Source organism: Canis lupus, chromosome 3, assembly GCF_003254725.2.
Source record: "Canis lupus dingo isolate Sandy chromosome 3, ASM325472v2, whole genome shotgun sequence".
NCBI classification, from domain to species: domain Eukaryota; kingdom Metazoa; phylum Chordata; class Mammalia; order Carnivora; family Canidae; genus Canis; species Canis lupus.
In genome coordinates this window covers 58,276,929-58,298,507 of record NC_064245.1, presented here as the reverse complement: position 1 = coordinate 58,298,507, position 21,579 = coordinate 58,276,929, and the positions used below count along the sequence as shown (strand labels likewise).

Below are 21,579 nucleotides of genomic sequence, written 5' to 3'. Positions count from 1 at the left end.
CACGCACAAGCAGGGCATGTGCAGAGTGAGCAGCTTGCCTCTGGTCTCTGTGACTCCCTTTGGAGACAGTGAGCAGAGTTGATCAGAACTAGACTTCTCCCCCTCGTTCACCCTTTAGTTTTTGCAGCAAATGAGTGGGGTGGTTTTGAATCATTTGGTGATTTTGTGACTTGACTTTTTTCTCCAACTTTTCTCAATTGTTTTTAAAGCCTGTGGTTCTGACATCCCCCCCTGCAGTTGGGTGCAGTGGGGACAGAGCTTATGGAGGTGGTGGTGGGTTGGTGGTTCAGGGGCTGGCATGTGGCTGTGGCTCCTAGTGGCCGGCCACCCCATGGTTTCTGACGCCACCAGTGCCTGATGCCCGCTCCTGCCTCTGGCTCCTGTGGTGGCTCTGCAGGAATTGAAAGCAGGTTGTGGGTGGGGGACTGTGGGCAGAAGTGGGGGTTTTGCACATATGTCCTCACTGCCCTCCACTTCTCGCTGGTGCACCATTTCCATACTCATTTCTTCCCCTGACCCGAATTTAGAGTGCGTCCACGGCGGGGAGGTAGGTGGCGGGGGGGCATCTGTGTGGCCTCTGTGGCCTCTTGTCTTCCCATCAATATTATGACCCACTTTCTCTGACTCTGGTCGGTATGTGTGGCCTGTAAAGATTTCTGCTTTTTGGAATTTGCTGACACGCTTCATTGGGTCTGGAACAGGGTCACTTTCTGTTTCTGGGGCATTTTGAGGAAGGAGCAAATATCGGTTGTAGGATTTCAGCAGCCTGAATACTTTATCATACTTCCTTCCGGGCCTTTCCATGGCCCCTGATTCTTCCTTGCTCACAGTAGGTAGAGCTCTGCTTCGCTGGGCGTGGTCGGGGCTGCCGGCCGGTGGTGCTGTCCCCACCTACCTGCATGACCTCTCTGGCATGTGCCATCCTGCTAGCAGGTTTTCCTCATCTGGAGGCTGCACTGCTGGAAGCATATGGCCTCTCCTGAGCTCCTAGCATTGTTAGGAAGCACAAAGACGGGCAGTGTCAAGACCATAGGCAGCATGGGGAAGAGGGTGTGGGCTCAGACCGAGCGCTATGTCCTCACCCAGCCTTGTCGCCGGCAAGCCCCACCTGGGGCTGGGTCCCCTCCCTGCCCAGCAGGGTCATCTGTCTGTCTGTGAGCCAGCCGTCCCCTCGTGGGACTGTGCAGGGAGGGGCTTGTCTTGTGGATCGAGGTTGTAGGGAGAGTCCTTAAGATGAACCGTCACATGTAGTGGAGCTGGAAGACGTTAGTCTGCCTGCCTGCCCACGTGCCTCAGTCTCCACCTTCATTGGGCATGTACTTTGCTAGCCCTGCTGCTTGCCGTCCTTCTGCCCACTGACCTTTATTGGCGTGTTTGTTTGCTCCAAACTGAGAGCTTTCACCTGCCAGGAGAGGGGAAGATGGAGACCAGGGAGCCGTCTAGGTCTCCCATAGGGTTGGACTTGGCATCTTGTGTGCCTGTCACGATGTGCGGTCCTGCTGACACAGGAGGCGTGAGCTTATCCATAGGGCATGGTCAGCGGCCCAGCGCCCAGCGGCCTCTCAGCAGAGACACAGGGACAGCTGCCTGCAAACCGTCACTGTGGAGTGGTCAGGAGTCTCATGCTGACCCTGTAACCTGTAGGGCAAGCTCCACAAATGTTAACGACTGGAGGGACCTTTGAAATGTTGCAGTCCTTTTGTACATTTTAGGGTGATTGTGGCCTCTGTCCCCATGGCAGTATTCAGCCTGGAGACTGGGGTGCGTCTTGGGGGAATGACCATAGCCTCTGTTCCATGAGGGGTGGACACTGCCACCTGCCCTGGACTTGCCCCATAACCCAGGGGTCAGAGCCACCCTGGGAACCTGGCAGAGCAGGGGTAGCACGTGGTTAGAGGCCTGTGCTTGGCAGAGTGTGTTTGTCCCAGACGCTGCTGTTCCTCACGGGAGTTCAGGGCTGCCGCTGATCATGTCGCCACAGTTGGCAGAGCTCCTCACCAGCCCGTGAGGCTCTTATCACACAGCAGGTGCGGCAAACGTTAACAGCTGCGAATTTGAGGTGAGGGGGTATCAGGTTCATCGTACTTTTCCTGCGATTGAGATGTTTCAACATAAAAATGGCAGGAATGTGCTTTCTTGAGCTGGGTGTGTACTTAGGTGGCAGGTGCGATTCTGTAGTCGAGCGCACCTTGTGTGTGCATGGCCTTTTCTCCGTCACCTGGGTGAGTGATGAGAATCCACAGAAAATGTGCCTGTTGCTCCAGTTAGAGGAGAAATGAACATAGGGTTTGCTTATGTGCACGTCAGTGAGAGTGGGGAGGTGACGCGTCCGCAATGAGGGCATGACCCTCCTTGTTCCCTTGGTTGCCTCCGAGGATGGGGCGGCATTCATCAGGACGTGCCCAGTGGTCGGTTTCTTAAAGCTCATGCTAACTTGGCGAGGCTCTCTGGTTGCAGAGGCAGTGATGTATTAACCGCGTGGATATCAGCAGATGTTCAACCAGCATGATCTGATGTTTTTTTTCTTCCAACAGGATAACCTACAGGGATATAAAACCCAGAATAAGTTTCTAAATAAGGAAATCTTGGAGCTCTCGGCACTGCGGAGAAACGCAGAAAGGAGGGAGCGGGATCTGATGGCCAAGGTGGGTCAGGGCAAGGCTGTTTGCTGGTGGCAAGGGACACAGAAACCTTTATTTGATTTATTTATTTTAGATTTTATTTATTTATTTATTCAGAGAGAGAGAGAAAGAGAGGCAGAGACACAGGCAGAGGGAGAAGCAGGCTCCATGCAGGGAGCCCGATGCGGGACTTGATCCTGGGTCTCCAGGATCACACCCTGGGCTGCAGGCGGCGCTAAACTGCTGCGCCACCAGGGCTGCCCACAGAAACCTTTAGAAGTGGGCACGCCATAACCCAGTTCTGCCCCCACGTGGGGGCATGCAGTCACTGAATCTGAAATACAAAGTACATGGGGTGCAGAGCATCACTGTGTCTGAGGTGAAGACAAGCAGAGGTGCCCTGATGTGTCCTCATCAGAGTCTCACCATCCCCAAATGAAGGATGTTTGGATTGTGATTTTTGCTATTGTGTGGATGGGTTTCCCATCTATAAACGGGGCTGGTAGGGACCTGTCAGCCTGAGTCTGTCGACGTTGTGGCCGGAACAGCAGCTCCAATGTGACAGCCGTCCTCAGGTAGCATTCAGTGGCATTCGGTGGCACTCTCAGCCACCCTGTGTGTACTTTGTGTACCTTTGGAATGGAGCACACTGCATCTTCCTGGACTTGAATCCACGTGGTCCTAGGGTGTCTGGTCAGATGAGGTAGTGGATGGGAGCTGGCCCCAGAGTGTGGTGTCCTGGGAAATGTCAGTGCTGCACGGGCATCTGCTCACGGCCTGCATGCCAGGTGATGCTCAGTGTGACCTCAGGACCCTCCTCTGTGCCAGTGCCCCTGAAGGAGGGGTGCCCAGGGCCGTCCGTTGTGAACATGACAGGTGGTCTGAGGCATAAATGACTCTTCTGTCCTCAGTGCAGTCTGCGGCATCATTGGCTGCTTGGGGCACCCAGTGTTGTGTGTCTCTCAGCCAGTGGAGGTAATCTCCCTGTTGTCTGCAGTATTCCAGCCTGGAAGCAAAGCTCTGCCAGATAGAAAGCAAGTACTTGATCCTGCTCCAGGAGATGAAGACGCCAGTTTGCTCAGAAGAACAGGGGCCTTCTCGCGACGTCATAGCCCAGCTGCTGGAGGACGCTTTGCAAGTCGAGGGCTCGGAGCAGCCGGAGCAAGCATTTGTGAAGCCACATCTCGTCAGGTAAAGGCACTGGCGATCGTTGCAGGCGGTGGGACCTGTTTCCAATGTCCCATTTCAACAGCGGTTGTGGTTCACAGAGGACTTGATGCAAGTCTGTTCCATTGCACACTCGTGGCAGCACCGGATGTCATCAGGACAGATAATCCCGATGTGCTTGCCGTAATGAGCACGCGGTAGAGCTGGGCGCAGGCCAGGTCATTGAGTACAAGGCCTCTCTCCAAAACGTGTCAGGGTCAGTGGTTCTACCATAGCTCCAGTCCTTCTGGGAGCCAGTTCCCGCAGGAGGGGGAGCCCATCCTGAGATGCAGCTGCTCCCACACGTGGTTGGAGAGCAGAGGGGCCTCCCTGCATGAGGAGAGCGTGTAGCTAGCCTGGGGCCAGGGCCTGACACCCACCGAGGGTCTGTCCCGTGCCACGGACACACACTGTCACACATCTGTCGGAGAGCTGTGGAGTCTGGAAGCCCATGAGGGATGTCCCATTAGTATCCTGCATGGGCGATTTTCTGAAAAGTGAGATTGTTAGATGCTGGAGGGAGGAGGAGCCAGCAGATGGATTCAGTCCAGGGGAAGCCAGGAACTGCACCAGGGCTTTACCTGCAAGCACATGTTTAACCGTCGGTGAGGGTAGGTTTTCATGGTCCCTCTGCAGATGGGGAGGCTGAGGTTAGGAAGGGACACAACTTGCCTGCATTCACACAGCCCCCGGCCTGTCCAACCAGCTCCACGCTGTGTTCTCTACTGGGGCTGCGGGACTGACAGGCTGCTCTGGGGTACAGATTTTCCTCCCTCGTGAGCTATTGGACTTTTACTGTTTATGTTGTACATTTTCAAACTTCGCAGGTAAGCAGAATAATAGCTGTGTGTAATGATTTGTTTTTAGCTCATTATTAAGGAAAATTTCTAACCCATAATGTAGTAGTCACGTGACCACCCCCAGGTGCACCTTCTGTTTTTTTCAGGAGTATTTTATTTTTTTAAAATTTTATTTATTGGTTTTGACCTGAGCCCAAGGCAGACGCTTCCTGACAGAGCCCTAGGCGCCCCCTTTCCTGGAATATCTAGAACTTCCATATGTATTTCTGGTTTCTCACTGATGACGCTTTATAACCCTGGAGCCCCACGGTGTTCTTGTCTCCGTGGGGCTTCCTGAATGTCCCCTCAGCATCCATGTAGCTCCCAGGCGTGTCCTGCACCATCAGCGTGGGGGCTGCAGGTGGCGCTCTTCTCTCGCTGTCTTTACTGCTCTTCCTCCAGGTGGACACACAGGGTCCTGCCATGTCCCTGTGTGACAAGTGAGATGGGCATCGTGTTTCCGCATGTCTGTGTGTGAGCTGCTCTAGAGCGTAGACTAGAAGTGAATCCCTGACCTGTGGGGAAGGCATCTCCAGCTCTGCTGGGTCCCGTTCCCACAGCATTTGCACAGGTTTGCGTGCCTGACATCCGGGGTGCAAGAGGCCCCTGTACTGGTTTCCTGTGGCCAACCCTGCAGGTCCTCACCGCCGCAGTAGTGAAATGACAGCTCTCCCTGTGTACAGTCCTCCGCTGCTGTGGGCCAGCTGTTGGGCAGGTCTCACTGGACCATTGAGGTGTCACAGGCTGTTCTTCCTGGAGGTTCCAGAGTGTCCTTGCTCTTGCAAGTGTTGCCGGGGTTGTAGAGTAAGGGCTCTATTTCCACACTGGCTGTTGGGTATGGCCTTACCCACTTGGGGGCCATGGGCGTCCCTGGGCTCTGGCCCCTTCTTCTTCCTCCATGGTCTGCACCCATCCTGTCCTCCTTCACCGTGAAGGCTCCTGTGCATGCACTGGCCCCTGGATGGCCCAGGGTGACCTCTCTGCCCTCGGTTCTGTGCGCCTTTGCCACATTATGTGGCCTGGATACAGGGTTGAGGCGGGGGTGCTGAATGTCCTTGGGGTCCCTGTCCTGCCTTCTGCAGCCACGTTGTCTTTATCCCTTATTTATGCCAATATGCTCTCTCTCACCTTTCCAGCTTTTAAAACTATTTTTTTCAAACATGATAGTTACATGGATGGACACATGTTACTGTAAACGCACATTCACGTGGCCTGTCTGCCAGCCTTGTGTTTGCTGTATGTCCTGTGTTTTCTTCTGTCACATGTAGGACCTTAAACCATCTAGAATCAATGTTTTTCCAGGTGTCAAGAAGAGATCTAGCTTCATTTCTTCCCATGGAGATGGCCACTTACCCAGACCTGACAGCCTTCCCAGGGCCCATATTAGGGGCCACGTCCCCATGGGCTGAGGCCCTTTTCTGTTTTCTGGAAGTTTTTATCAAAATCCTGTCATTTAATTTTCTCTTCTGTTTTTCTGAACAGCGAGTATGACATCTATGGGTTTAGGACTGTCCCAGAGGATGATGAGGAGGAGAAGCTGGTGGCCAAGGTCCGTGCACTAGACCTGAAGACCCTGCACCTCACAGAGACCCAGGAGGTGTCCACCGGCGTCAAGTGGGAGAACTACTTTGCGAGCATAATGAACCGTGAGATGGCATGCTCCCCGGAGCTGAAGAGCCTGATCCGTGCAGGCATCCCGCATGAGCACCGCTCCACGGTGTGGAAGTGGTGCGTGGACCTGCATACCCGCAAGTTCAAGGACAACACAGAGCCTGGGTACTTCCAGACACTGCTGCAGAAGGCACTGGAGAAGCAGAACCCAGCCTCCAAGCAGATCGAGCTGGACCTGCTACGGACCCTGCCCACCAACAAGCATTACTCTTGCCCCACCTCGGAAGGCATACAGAAGCTACGCAACGTCCTGCTAGCCTTCTCCTGGAGGAACCCAGATATTGGCTATTGTCAGGGTCTGAACAGGTGGGTGTTCGGCCCGGCGCCTCCTGTTTGTCTCTGGCCCCCTTCCTGGCCGCCCAGGGGAAGCCAGCCATCCACTCAGTTTCTCATGTACCATCCCCAGTTCTGGAGTAATTCAGAGAAACACACATTCAGGGAGCACCAGGAACTGGTGTTGCCTGGCAGGCTTAGGTGGGGCCTCGACTCTTGATCTTGGGGTTGTCAGTTTGAGCCTAATAAAACCTTCCATAAAACACCACCACCAAACTCCCATTATCTGGATCAACTAGGTTTTCTTATTCTGAGTCCCTTTTGCTCTTGTCAGGTTTTGACCAAAAGTTTGATTTCATTATAATTATAATTTCTTATAATTTTTGTGCGTAACGCACGAAGTGGACACTGGTGGCCACTCCTGTTTATGCAAGGTCTTCGGGGATCAGGAATGCCCCACATGGCTCTTCAGCAGGTCGAAATAGGGCCTTTTGGAGCAGTGTCTTCCTGCGGGTGTCTGCACATCCACGCATCTGTGGACAGAGGACACTGGAAAGCCTCTCGCCTCTTGTGATGACCCAGGCTCCTTATTTGGAGCCAGGCTGGGGTGAGACAAGGCCACAGAACACATGGAGGTCTGTGCTATGTGGAGCTGTGCTCGGCTGCTTTGTGTCTTGTGCCCGTCCTGGTCTGGCTGACATGCCTCCTGCTCACACAGGCACTACACTCACGTTCTCTGCGTGCAGGGAGGGGGCAGCCAGGCTGCTTAGACTTCAGACTCAGGAAGAAGGGAGAAGCTCTGTGTGCATTCCTAGGGATTTTCCCGGAACCCAAGTGCGTGTGCTGAGTTCTGAATGCTTAGGTTTATTCTGGTTGTTCACAGGCCTCTTAAATCCTCCTCCATGGGTACAGACCTCCAGGAAGGGCTGTCTGTTGGCATCTCAAATCACAGTGTTGCATGAAGAAAGGTTTTCAAGTGGGATTTCCAAACCAAAGGTTTCCAGGAGGTCACACTGCCGTGGTGGTGAGGATGGGGTAGCCCCTGAGCCCTGGAAGTGAAAGGGATTTCAGCCACTCCTCCACAGCCCCCATTTAGAACAAAAAACAAAACAAGCCTGTAAATAGGATGCTGCATGAGGAAGCAGTCTTGTTTTGTTTAAATCCGTGATTCACGTGGTATGCTCACTCTGAGAATTTCCAGAAGCTGAAAACTTCTGAAGCCCAAAGGACCCAGCGGGGACTTGCACATGCTTATGTGGGGGTATGCTAGCACCCCGTTGATCTGGTGTGGTCACAGGATTCATTTTTCCCCAGAAAATGGAAGCTTTCCATCTGCACCCATCACTTTTAGGGCCTCTTCATTTTAACCATTTTATTGGATGTCTTCCAAATATTTTATATGTGCGTCCTAAGAACCCAGAACTTTGGTAGACAAGCATTAGCCTTTTCTGAGTGATCCAGGCCTGTCGTCTTGAACATCAGATGATTCAGAGCTATGTCCTGCAGGGCTTTGGTGGCTCTGGACGGCTGGCCCCGCGTCCCGGCACCATGGGTGCTGTGGGTTTGCCTTCTGTCCATCCTTGCTGTGGCCATCCTCCTGTGGTCAGCGCAGTCAGGCCTGCAGGAGGCATCCCCTTCACACCCACCCCGCATCCCTCCTTTTAACCTTTTAGTTTGTGATGAGTCCATTATAATTCTATGTAAGGAAGCAAGAAACCAAAACAGCCTCTGAGAGTTGGCTTAAGGGTTTTCCGTGAGGCAGAGAAGCTTCACGTCAGAGACGAGGCTCTCAGATTCCAGATGCCAAGAGAGGGGCGCTTATCTCGCCATGTCCAGACCCTGTCTAATGGCCATGGGAGCCAAGCCTAGGAATCCCTGCATGGGTTACTCCCTGATTGGTGACGGTGTCCTGGCCGGCCCCGGGTCTCTCTTAGGAACACCCTGGCAGTAGAAGCCATGCCTCCTTCCCCCTTGTGCCCACTGTGGGTGCAGAGCCCCCAAGAGCGGTCGTTTGTAAACCCCCTTTATTAGTTATCTCTTACACTCATCGCTGGATGTTTTGTATATGAAAGGATTAGCAGCATTAGCTAAGGCTTTTTTCTTTAATGAAGCTGGTGGATCATTGGGAAAGAATTTCATCACCTTTTAATGAAAAAATGAAAAGGTTAGGGGAATCATAACTTTGTTTCTCAAACTTGGGAAAATGCCTCCCTTGGAGCGCCAAGTGGGCTCAGTTGGTGGAGTGTGTGACTCTTGATGTTGAGGTTGCGAGTGTAAGCCCCACATCAGATGTAGAGATGACAAAGACAAAATGCCTCGTTTGCCTGGGGATGCTTACTCATTGTCGTTTATTGGGGGACTGGAGATAGTTGTGGCCTTGAACAGTTGGCACCTCACGGCCTGGGTCACAGGGTACAGGGCGCCAGCACTCACCTTGCTGCCCACTTGCTTGCAGGTTGGTGGCTGTGGCCCTGCTGTATCTGGAGCAAGAAGATGCTTTCTGGTGTCTCGTTACCATTGTGGAAGTGTTCATGCCTCGAGACTATTACACAAAGACACTGCTGGGGTCCCAGGTACGTCTGCAAACACCACACTTCAGTTGGCATTGGGGGGAGTTCAGGCTGGAGGAGGTCCTGTGCATGGCTTCGGCCACTGACCCCTGAGGCAGGGCCGCAGACCCTGGGCCCAGCTGAGCATGAGTGGGGGGAGCTGCTGACATTACATGGCCAAGAAGTGGACCAGCCCTGCAGCCCTGCTGTTCATGGTGGCTGTTCAGCTGTCCATACTGTTCCCCTCACCGGGCTCAGCTGTACCCCCACTCCCCGCCAGGCTCAGCTGTCCACACTATACCCCCTCCCAGGCTCAGCTGCCCTTCCCCTCCCCCCTGGGCTCAGCTGTCCCCATCCACCCCCCTCACCCCCCAGCTCAGCTGTTCCCTGGACACAGCCTGCCTGCCTGCCTGCCTGGGCAGCTAAGCTGCAGTCCAGGGATGCCTGGGAGCCTGGTGTGTTGGCTCAGGTTCTCCAAGAAGCTGAGGTAAGGCAGGAGATTTCTAAGGGGAGGCACCTGTGAAAGAGCAGGGGTGGGGGAGGCCAGGGGAACCCCCAGACCAGAGACAGGAAGGAGCCTTGGCTGGGATGGATCTCGGCAATGGTGCGGTGCTGAGGAATGTTTGGTCCGGCCAGCGGGGCGCCCTCCAGCCCCTGAGGGGCATGCGCCTATGGGAGCGGGCTGTGTCAGGACCCACAGTCCCCCCTGGCTAGGAGCAGCCGGAGGCCATGCTGGACTCGGGGCTGGCATGGGGGCGGCAGTCACCTCCTTGCAGACGTGAGGGTGCAGTCATGCCCACCATGGCTGGAGCCTAAAGCCAGGGTGACGAGACTCTGCCAGGAGAGCCCAGGGGCGTCCCCACATGGGCAGTCCTGGCTCTGCAGCAGCCCCTCAGGCCTAGGCCAGGGCTCCTTGCTCACAGGCCCTACAGCGGTCAGCAGAGGCTCTGACAGGAGACCATGTGTGTCAGGAGGGGATCAAAGGCAGTTCTCTCCCCGCCATTGCTCCTGCCTGGGGGTGACTTTCTGCCCTTGCCTCTAGACCACCGCACCATGAGCCGCATGGCTTCCCAGTTCCTGTCACCCGTGTGACCATGTTCTTCCATAGTAAACATTCAGGATGGGTTCTATTTACCTGGCTGGGCCCTGGATGTGTTCTGCTACACATCTGCATCTCTGCCGTCAAAGGGGTCCTCATTACAGCCTCCTTACTGCCTGTCCCCCGACCCCCTGTCTGCCAGCCTGGACTCCCCTCATTCCTCTCCCTCGGCGTCCCCATGGTTAGGTTTCTGGTCATTGCCGCCTGCCTGGTGGCTCTCGTTCTGCCGCTGACCCCCGACCCCCATCAGGGCACCATCCCTTCCTGCATCACTGCATTGCCTGTGTCCCCCATCTGTGTCAGTCACGGGGTCCACCTTGTCCCCCATCGCCGTGTCCCCTGCTGGAAGCATCGGGTGCCCTGTGACAGAACTTGCTCATCAGTCTCGCCTCGTCCTCGATGTGAAGCCGTGATGCCTCTCCCCAGGCCACTGTTCCCTCCGTGTCCCCTATGCTGCATCCTGCCTTCCCAAGTCGACCTGAGGCCCGCTGCTGTTCCTGCTGCTCTGGCACGGGCCTCGGGGATGGCAGCTGTCTGACGGGATCCCGTCTGTGTGCTTGTCCTGCAGCTGGTTGGCAGTCCCGACTTCCATGTAGTATTGCTGGCACCCAGTGCAGCAAGTGGCTGAGCGTGCGTGGGCTCTCTGGCCAGGGCAGGGAGCTGGCATGAGTGTGTGCCAGCCCAGCCCGTGCCAGCAGCTGCACAAGACCATCCCAATGGAGGCATCATTATCCCCATTGTTCTCAGGAGAAAACTGGGTCAGAGACACTGAGCAGCTCGCCTGAGTGCCACCACTGAGGGCCCGGGCTGGGGTCTGGGCCTCGCCCACTGCCTCCTAGAATGCCACGGGATGATCACGGGAGGTCCTGGGTGCTGACTGGTTCTAGGAGAGGTCAGCTGTTCTCCCTTTGATCATGTTACTTTGCTAAGGTACCTAGAGGCTTTTTTTTTTTTTTTTTTTAAGATGTTATGTATTTGAGAGAGAACAAATGCATGAGCGTGGGTGAGGTGCAGAGGGAGAAGCCGGATCCTGCTGAGCAGGGAGCCCGATGTGGGGCTCGATCCCAGAACCCCCAGGATCGTGACCTGAGCTGAAGCCAGGTGCTCACAGACTGAGCCCCCCAGGTGCCCCACTTAGAGGCTATTTTTGCCAGAAATATTCTGTAAACTAGGAAATGAGCAGCAGCGAGAAGAGGCAGCAGTCAACTGTCTGGTGGGAGGGAAGAGGTCAGTAAATAAAGTTCTGTGTGTCACAGATACCGGGAAGCTAATAGCTTTAGAGACTCAAAATCACTGATAGCCGTGTTTCAGAATAAGAAAGAAGCCTTCATCTGTCATGGAGCCAGGCCCTCCAGCCTGTGAGCCATGGAGCTGGGCCACCTCACTGCACAGCCCCTGCCTCAGTTTCCACATCTGGCAGATGAGCATCATACTCCCCTTCGATGGAGTGCTCGTGGTCGAATTCAGATGACACATTATGAGCTTATCCTAATGCTTAGATTGTAAAAACTCAGTAAAATTATCCTTATAGGCAGAAAGGGAAAGCTATTTTAAGTATGTGGGTTTAAGATAAAATTTGCATCATTTTGTTGCATGAACATAGTTGTAAACTCTAAGGAGACTGTTTCTCCCTGACTGTGGAAGTCACGGTGCTCATACAGGAGAACACGGGAGATGTTCAGAAGAAACTGGAAGTCACCTCTTATCCAGGCAGCTCAGGACCACAGCTGGCATTTTGATGTATTTCCTTTTTGCTTTTTTTTTTCTCCCGGATGCCTTGTTAAGTGCTCAGGGTGGGGTGGTGGGACACTTCAACAGTGGATTGTGTGCTTGCTTGTCTGTTAAGTCTGTGAAGAGTATTCATGATGATTTGTTTCAACCAGTTTAGGTCATTGAAACTTTGTCTCCTGTTCTAGTCAGAAAACAAATTGGTTAAAATGTATGTCTCCAAGGTGATTTTTGTATTTTGCTTCTTTTATGCACTGAGAGGACTTTACAACTCTTTAGAATCATTTTTTTAAAGATTTTATTTATTTATTTTGAGAGATGGGGGTGGGGGGTGGGGGGGCAGAGACACAGGCAGAGGGAGAAGCAGGCTCCATGCAGGGAGCCTGATGTGGGACTCGATCCCAGATCTCCAGGATCACGCCCTGGGCTGAAGGTGGCACTAAACCGCTGAGCCACCTGGGCTGCTCTAGAATCATTTTTATAAAAAACTTTCTAGTTTTTTATTTTACCTTTTAAATTTTACAATTTCAACCAGTGATACCGACTTGAATCTAATCAGGCATTTTTGTTAAAAAGTCAAACACATTTTTGATAAGGCTTCCATACATGTAAATAAGGAAAACTTCCAAAAAGGAGGAACAGTGGGCTTTTTTTAAAGTTTCAGGTTTTCCTAAAACAACAACAACAACAACAAAAAACTTTTAAAGTGTCATTTTAGGGGCTCCTGGGCAGCTCGGTCAGCGTCCGAATCCATCTCTTCTCAGGTCGTGAGTTCGAGTGCCGTGTTGGCTCCATGCTGGATGTGGAGCTTACTTTTAAAAAATGTTATTTTACATGTTTATGTAGATTGTTTGTAGTTACTTTAGCATTTCGATGACCCCGAGAATCAGTGCACTTTTCATCCTGACCTGGCTCATGTGCAGTTGAGTGTCTGCCGGTGTCCCTAGGGCAGAGCCCGTGGAGCCAGTGTGACTTCACTCTTTCCCGCGGCCTCCAGCTGCTCCTCGGGGGTTCTGCTGACCTTTGCTCGGCTGGCTGGCAGTGTGTGGTTCCCACATGGCCTTGGGGCTCATGGGGGCTGACAAGGGTCACATGCTTCCCGTCCTCCCCTGTGGTGCCCCGAATGTGTGGCTTGCTGTCCTCAGTGGCTCCGTATCCACTCCCCACCCCTGGCCGCTCCTGGAGTGTCCTGTCTGGGTCTCCAGGGCCACAGCGATCCTGGGATCCTGCCCTCTTGGCACCGGCTGGGCTGGACCCCCTGGGCCACGGTGGGGCTGAAGTGCATGTCCAGCCACATCATTCCTGCTCAGAGCCCGACTGGCATCTTGTTGCGGTGGTAGAGACACATGGAGTCGTGTTAGGTTGGCTCTAGCTGTCCTTTTGTTTTGGTTGAACAGAGGTGAACAGAGTAGAGGTGAAGCATCAAAGCGTCCTGATGTGCAACTGCGTGATTAGTGAAGCTTCTGTCCCTCTGTTGTGCGCACAGATGGGGCAGGGGCGGGTCCCAGTCCGAGGTCGGGCCCAAGTGGATCCCTGGCTTCTGCCTCCCCAGTGTCCTTGTCTGGGATCCATCCGTGGTTCTGAGAGCGCAACCCATGCGTCCTCACCAGGCCCCTGACCACAGCTGTCTCAGCAGCCCGGGCGTCTGGTTCCCCCACACAGTTTTTCGCTCCTCTGGGTGGAGGCGAGCTCGCTAGGAGCCTATGCTCAGCAGGGCATTGTGTCCACATGAGGTGGAGGCAGGTGGTTTACATGTGGCTCGTGGAACCCCCAGCACAGCCTGTGAGAGCCGGTGACAGGTGCCCTGGGCACCCGTCGATAAGAGAGGTACCCAGGCCCATCTGAGCCCCTGACCCTGGGACCCTTGCCCCATGCCGCCCCCACACCTGGGTGGCATCTAGGGGAAGCACCTGCTGGTGTTGTACCTCCCCTTGGGTCCAGGACTTGGTTTCTGCCCTCTTAGCCCTGAACTCACGTAGCAGCCTATTTCTCGAGCATTTCAAGTATGGGAGTCAGTTTCAGGCCAAGGAGCCCTGGTGATAGTGGGCATGTGGGACAGCAGTGCCCAGGGCTCAGGTGGCATGCTCTGCGCCCCAGCAGACCCAACGCTTCCCTCTGTTTCCTTCCAGGTGGACCAGCGGGTGTTCAGAGACCTCATGAGCGAGAAGCTGCCTCGACTGCATGCACACCTGGACCAGTACAACGTGGATTACACCCTCATCACGTTCAACTGGTTTCTGGTGGTGTTTGTGGACAGTGTCGTCAGTGATATCCTCTTTAAGATATGGGACTCTTTCCTCTACGAGGGACCGAAGGTGGGTCTGCTCACCAGAGACACGTAAAGGTCACCATGGGCTGGAGTGACCCCTTGGTGTGCTGCCATGGGAGGGCCTGGGGCTCGGGAAGCCACTGCCCAGGCAGCCCTGAGCTTACAGATGTCCCCATGCTCTCACAGGTCATTTTCAGGTTTGCCCTGGCACTTTTCAAATACAAGGAAGAGGAGATCCTGAAATTGCAGGACTCGATGGCCATATTCAAGTATCTCCGTTACTTCACTCGAACAATCCTTGATGCCAGGTGAATCCTTGTGGGGGGCAGGGGGCAAGCAGTAGGGGTGCTGCACCTGCTTCCCACTGTGCAAGTGAGGAGAGGAAAAGGCTGGGGACATCCGGTGGCTTCCACCAATGGGGTGGAATGGGGAGAATGGATTGTCCTTGATCCAATCAACACAACGTCCCATGGGCAGAGCAGCATCTGTGTGTTCATTGAGTGTTTCCTGGGTTTTCCTGGCGTGGTGAGCCTTCCCCCATGTGCCAAGGTGACAGAGGAGGCACAGCCCCTGACATGAACTGAGGGGGATGTACTGCCTGATGGTCTGGGTGCTGCCCTGGGGGAGGCCCGGGCCTGGGACAGGGCACGTGCAGGGGGAGGATGAGGTGGGTGGGGTGTGGAGGGGCACCTAGGAGAGGGTGCCCTGGGCTCGGAGCTGGAGCAGCAGCAGAGACGTGAGAGGTGATGTGTCTCGGGCCGTGGAAGTGGCCTGGGTGGGATTGGGCCTCCACACAGGGGTGTTGGGAAGACAGGAGCATTGGCAGGGGGGAGGCCAGGGAGTCAGCATGGCCTGGGGCCTGAGGTGCCCCTAGTCATGGAAGAGGAGACTGGAGGGCAGAGAAGTGCACCTGAGAAGACCCTGGCCTTGTGGGCAGGCACCAAGCATCAGGGGGTGCATCTCCCTGGCCACAAGGCATCACCTGTTTGGGTGATTGTCATGCATGTGCCCTGACCGTGGCTGGCAGCCACTATGGTCCCGCTCGCCCTCCCAGGGCTCCCACGGGGGCTCCTACGGACCTGCTGCTGGTTGGGTGGGGAGGTGGCACTGCTTGGAGCCATGGGGGTCACAGTTCTCTGCTACTGGGTGCCGAGTGCGAGTCGCCTTCCCCGCACACCAGAGCCCTCCTGCATCAGGCTCGCCCAGCCACATGAGAGTCACAGGTCCTTCCACTGAGAGATATCTGGGGCTTATAGATGCTTTCAGGGCGTGAGTGCAGCACGTGAGGAGGCTGCTTTGTCTCAGGATGTAGGACGCCCATTCTGGACTGTGTAGAAATTAAACGATTTATTGAAATTCTGTGGCTTTTGCTAAAGGTCTGCATTACTTATTGAGGTTTTTAATTTCCCTTTTATCATGAAATGCCTCTTGTGACTCCCTATATGGACGTCTCCATCCACTGACGTGTCACAACTTGCTTCAAACCCCAAAGGGCCCCCAGGAAGCCTAAGGGCACCTTTCGCTGTGGGGCAGCTTCCAGAGCACAGGGGAGGGTGAGCCGGCCATGGGAGGGCAGGGGGGAGGGCAGCTGGGGCTGAGGTCCCCAGGGAAGGGGATGCTGGGAAGAGGACTGGCTGGTGGAGGCCACACCTGACATCCTAAGAAGTCGTCACTGTTTTTAGGGCCTTTTGCTCAGGAAGTGGATTTTTAGGGTATTAATCAGGCACATTGACCTACCCGTAGCCATGACCTCAGCTTTGCCACACGACGCCTGAGGGTAGCACTGGCCAGTGAGAGGCTGAGTGTGAGTCCTGAGGTGACGCTTGAGAGTGTCCACCAACCTTGCCCAAGGTCTAAGCTGAGAGGGGCATGGCTGCAGGTCGAGGGCACCACTGGTCCCTCCAGCCTTGGCGGCAGCACCAACTTATAAGCAGCTCAGGGGCAGCCGCCTTGCCCTTGGCTTCAGGACGCTGAAGTCTATGGGATGCCGGTTTGCAAACGCAGAGGCAGGTTGGGACCCCGGATTTTAAAGCCGCCCAGCCCGGTGGTTGCCCAGCCCGGTGGTTCCCCATAACTGAGCAGTTCCGGGAGAGAGGAGGGGGAGGCTGCAGAGGTGAGTGTTCAGGAGATGGCGGGATAACAGGATTAAGCTGCTCTTGTGCAGGGTTCCTGGAGCTATTTGGCCCTAGCTGACTGTGGGACATCTGCTTGTCTCCTGAGCAGGGCTGCAGCACCCTTGCCCACCCCCTGCCCCCTGCCCGCGGGGCTGATGGGACTCTAACTTAGCGCTTTCTGTGTCTGCCTCCTGTAGCAAAGCAGTAGCCAGACACTAGGTGTGGGGTGCGTGGGCCCTAGTAAGTCTACACTGAGCTGGGCTCTGCTCACACTTGCCTTGTTCTCCCACACCTGTGTTCTAGAACACTCTGGGAACTTGGAAGTGGGCCTTCCTGACCTTTGGCCTCATGCGGGGGCTGCTCTGGAGTCAGGCTCTCTGAGGGGTGGGTGTCTGAGAATCGCAGGCTGATGTCACACACAGTAGAGCTTGCAGGAAGGCGGCTCCCGCGGCTGGTGGCAGGAGGCCTGAGGCGATGTTGTGTCACGATGGCCTCCCCTGGGGGCTGGAGGGGAGAGTAGCCTCCGGGCCGGCTGAGTGGGAGTGGGGGGCTTGGTGCTGGAGGAACCGACTTCTGTTCCCCCGGGGGCCGGGCTGCCCCAGTTGGTGCTGGAACCCACAGTCAGGCTGTGGGACACCTTCTGGTTGTTCGTTCTGCCACCAGCCAGTGGCTGGGGGCAAGTTAGTGGGATTGGTGCCTGAGCTGCGGGTAGTGTGACAGCCATGGAGTGCGCATCGGTCTGTAGACCACGCCCGACCCTTGTGATGTGGTTGGTAGTGTGACAGCTGCCACCGGGCCGGCTTGGGCGTCTGTTCCTTCCCGGTCAGTCCCAGGTTTTGTCCTAGTGCTCCCGGTGGCAGTGTGAGGAGCTCCACGCCCCAGGAGGTGGCTCTTCCATTATTCCAGCATCCAGATTGAGAATGAGGATCCAGTAAGGGAAGGAACTTTACCCACCCCACGACACACAAGCCAGCGCTTGTGTCTAGCCCGGCAGTGGTCAGGCCCCATCCTGTGTCTTGCCCTGCTGACCTCTGTCCCTGTCCTGTGTCCTGCCAGGAAGCTGATCAGCATCTCATTTGGGGACCTAAACCCATTCCCCCTGCGCCAGATCCGGAACCGGCGTGCCTACCACCTGGAGAAGGTCCGGCTGGAGCTGACGGAGCTGGAGGCCATCCGAGAGGACTTCCTGCGTGAACGGGACAGCAGCCCTGACAAGGGGGAGCTGGTCAGTGATGAAGAAGAGGACACCTGAGTGCTCCACCCATGACACTGCTCTTCTTGCCTTTACAACCAAAGTGTGCCAAAAGGATGACCCACAGAGGCGTCTCTGCTCCTTTGAAAGCCCGAATGTAATGCCCATGGTTTCTGGAAATCTGCTGGGCAGATGTCCAAAGCCACCCTGCACTTTCTCCTTCCCACTCGGAGCACGGTCTGCTGTCAATGGCCATCTCCATGCCGTCACACGGTGCACACATCTCTGGCTCTTTGAGACTCTGTGGACACCGTCCTGCCAGGCAGGCCCACCCCTGGGGAGGCCTTGGTTGAGGGAAGGAGGAAGCTTTTCTGGGAACTCAGGGCAGTGGTATAGCTGCTGGGTGTCACTGTTGGCTTTCTGGAGAACAGCTGGTGCCCTGGGGGTCCTCCACCTGCTGGATGGCCGGGAGGCTGGCTGCCAGGGCCTTCGCTTGGGCATAGCTTTGTGCCTTGCCCCTGCGCTCTGGCAGCTGGCCTCCCGCCATCCCCAGGGTCAGCGTGGTGCTCGCTATGGGGTCACTGCTGCCTCCTGCAGGTCAGGCTGCCCACGCACTTCTACAGCCAGAGCAGTTTTTGAAGCCCTGCAGAGGCTTTGCCCCAGGAAGGTTATTTTTGGGTCAGTCTCTCTGCAGACCATCCCTGATATGTGTGTGGACATGAGAGTGTTTCCTGGCTCAGTGTTATTCAAATAGGAAAGAAATCATTTAAAGTAGAATTTTTTTTTACACTACCTGGAGAAATTGGAAGTAATCCCTAAATGTACTAGATGCAGCCTAAGTGTTGAGCGGAATTTGAGGAAGTGTGTTTTCCTAAGTACGGACGTTCTCCTGTTACGGCCTGTTCAGCGGTATCCTGACCAGGCTGGCATCTCCGCACTCCCTTCTTGGCTTCTGGTGGCAGACACGCAGCGCCGTTCTCACTGCCCTCCGTAGACCCCACTGGAGACCCCTGCCTGCCCAGCTCCCGCACTGCCGAGTGAGAGGACTACAGTGAGGATGCCCAGCAGGATCAGACTCTAGTTTATTTCTGATTTCCCCTGGAACTGACACATCCAGTTGTGGGGGCGGGGAGGGGAATGCTGCCTTTAGGAATGTCTGTGTCGCCCCCAAAAAGACCTATCTTAAAAGCATCTGGATTGGGCATGGTGCCTGCTGTGTGGCCAGAGCCATGGTTTCCCGGGTGGCCAGCAGCACCGTGCAGGGGTCTCCAGGCAGTTGTTGAGGCCAGGCCGTGGTGTGAGAGCAGTGCGGTCGTTGGGGGAATGGACTGGGGCCACCTTCCTGGAGGCTGTGCACCCTCTGGGTGTCTCGAAGGCTGGAAGGGTGCGTGGTTGGGCCCAGACGCGGGACAGGATGCAGAACCGCAGGGCGTGGGTACCCCCCTCTGCTGTCTCCATGGAGACTTCTTGCCTAGATGCCCATACCACAGCCAAGGGCAACTGTCACCTTGCACAGGGATGGGTTTTTGTGTTTTATGGGCTGAACATTTCTTAATACTTTTGTATATTTTTCACTACAGTTTATATTTTTATAGACTATTTTTATCAAGGTTTTTCTAGGTTACATACATCTATTTTATACAACGAGCTCTCCCCTTGTGTTATGGCTGTGTGTGTGTGTGTGTGTGTGTGCGTGTGTGTGTGTCAGGCCAAGCAGCCTGAGTTGCTCTTCATTCCGCCCCGGCTTCAGTCCTGGGCTTGGTCAGTAGGGCCTTCTGTGCTGCCCATGGTCCTGCTAATGACAGCTGTCCCGTGGCAGCCAGGGCACCAGGGCTGGACCGGGGGTGCTCTCCGACCACGTCGTATCCAATAGGAAGTGTTCTAAGCAAAGAGCCAGTCCATTTTTTTTTTTTTTAACCTAAATGTTTGTATTCTTGCACAACCCCCCCCCCCCCACACACACACACTGTTGTCTTCCTGCACGTTGCCCAGGGCAGCCCCTGCAGGTGGGAGGCGGGTGCCCCCAGAGGGCCTGCATGGGGGGGTGGTGGCAGCTGACTTCCCCTTAGGTCATGCAGCTTTTATACTCTGAGTTGTATTTTGGAACAGTCATACTAAAAAGCCAAATAAACTACTAATTTGTATATTCTGGTTTGAGATGCAGTTACACCAGCTCGTGACAGGACTCAGAGGGGGACAGGACCTCTTGGGGCCTCTGACCTGCACTAGCTGTTTGTAGGTCCCACTCTGGGTTTGCTCAGGGGTTTAGGGGTGCAGGGGCAAGTTTGCTCCCTTAGTTGACTGGGGAGGTGGGGCCAAGCCACAGGTGAACTGGGAGCCCGGGGGCTGAGCTGGGAGCTGGAGCACCCCCACGCTCCCCCACCCGCCCCCGCCAGCCGCAGCTGTGACATGCCTCGCCTGCATCTGGGCTCACCACTCAGGCCCAGCTGCCGTGGGGGACACCACCCCCTCACCCCCATCATTAGAAAAACACCCGAGAATGATTAAGACCAAATGTCTTTACATGGTGTGGGGGAGGGGGCTCCAGCCAGGATCCCAGAGCCAGCCTGTCTCCCCTGGGACAGACTCAGCCAGGCTGGGGGCACCTGAGGTCACGGCCCCAGGGCAGAGGCCCCCTTCCCCCTTCCTTGTAAGGGCTGCTGCAGTGGACAGTGCGTGGGTCCCCAGGGCCTCCTCAGGCCGCAGGACTGTTGCAAACACAGGAAGTCTGATGCCCCTGCCCGCCTCTCGCATGCCTCGGTGACTCACTTTCCTGAGTGACCTCAGACCCACCGTCTGTGCGTGAAGACACCATGGGGCCTGTCCAGTTGGAGGGCTCCAGGACGGCATGGCCAGACCCACTCGGAGCCTTGGCTTCTCGGGCCCGTAGAGTGCGTCAGTGAAGGGGTGTGGTGTGTGAGCAGAGAGCGGGTGGGCACCACTGCCCTCCGTCCCTCCATGTAGGGACCAGTCTGGGCACAGGCGCTTCAGCCTCTGACATGTTTTGTCTCAGTGACCGCCACCCGCCCCACCCTCCACACACTCACCCAGCCACACGTGACCGTATGGCCTCACAACGTACACATTGCTCAGGGACCACCATGCACATTGCAGACCATGACTGGCACACATGGTGGAATGTGGCATCCCCTGCAGGTGCCCCCAGGGGCACCTGGGCCCCTCTGAACCTTGGTGTCCCCCCATCTGGAGAAGGGAAGTCAACCCTCTAGGAGGAGGACTGGTGAGCGGGTTATAGAAGAGTCCTGTCTGAGGCTCGGGCCAGAGGTAAGGTCTGGGACCTGCACAGGCCACTCCCCAGGAGGGGCCTGGTCAGCCTGGTTGCGTGTGGCCCCTTCCCCAGCCGCCTCCCTCACTCTTGGGGCACCTCACACCCCTCTGCTGCCTGCTGTGTCCACAGGCTCCATGGACCCAGGTTGGGCAGGCGGGAAGGGGCCGTGGCGGGCAGGTGCAAGGTCACAGGTCAGCGTGGGGGGAGCCCAACACTTGAGGTGGCAGTGGGGGCAGGAACCACCTGTGACCAGCCCCGTTGTCTCTGAGCACAGAGCATGTGGCAAAACAGGACATGTAAAGGCCAGGAAGGCGGTGGCCGCCCATCTGCTCCAGTCCCTGGGGGTCACCAGCTCCACTGGCCACCCTCCTCCTCTCCTCTGATGCAGGCATGTTAACGGGGTACCAGCCCCCTCCCCGTCTTCCCTGGGGGGCAGGTCCTGCTGGACACAGGAAGGGCCTGGCTGCCTGAGGTGGGATGTGACCCTGTCACCATGAAACCACGGCTCTGCGGCCCCGGAGTGGGGGGTGCAGGCTAAGCGGGGCCACTGCCCCCCCACCGGCCTCTGCCAAGTTGGACCTGCCCCACCTCTGCAGCTGCGGGGGCCACCAGACCTGTCCGGAGGTGCCCGGGAGCATGTGAGGGCGGGCGGTTCAGGAGGATGGGGACGGGGGGGGGCGGGCTCCAACCTGAAATTCTCCCGACGCAAGAGGAAGCCAGGCTGCACGC

General features: G+C 55.9%; 1 protein-coding gene across 1 annotated transcript in view; it reads left to right on the top strand.

Moving 5' to 3' along the window:
- The window catches only part of TBC1D2B (TBC1 domain family member 2B), a gene marked incomplete at its 5' end in the record, with an annotated part of 61,827 nt that extends 42,122 nt beyond the window's left edge, over positions 1–19,705 (top strand). Inside the window, 7 exons of the mRNA XM_025437085.3 lie at positions 2,535–2,645; positions 3,619–3,812; positions 6,149–6,643; positions 9,066–9,183; positions 14,116–14,301; positions 14,442–14,563; positions 17,426–19,705. Coding sequence (XP_025292870.3) covers positions 2,535–2,645; positions 3,619–3,812; positions 6,149–6,643; positions 9,066–9,183; positions 14,116–14,301; positions 14,442–14,563; positions 17,426–17,621 — 1,422 coding nt within the window. The remainder of the gene's footprint in view (positions 1–2,534; positions 2,646–3,618; positions 3,813–6,148; positions 6,644–9,065; positions 9,184–14,115; positions 14,302–14,441; positions 14,564–17,425) is intronic.
- Positions 19,706–21,579: the final 1,874 nt, after the last annotated feature.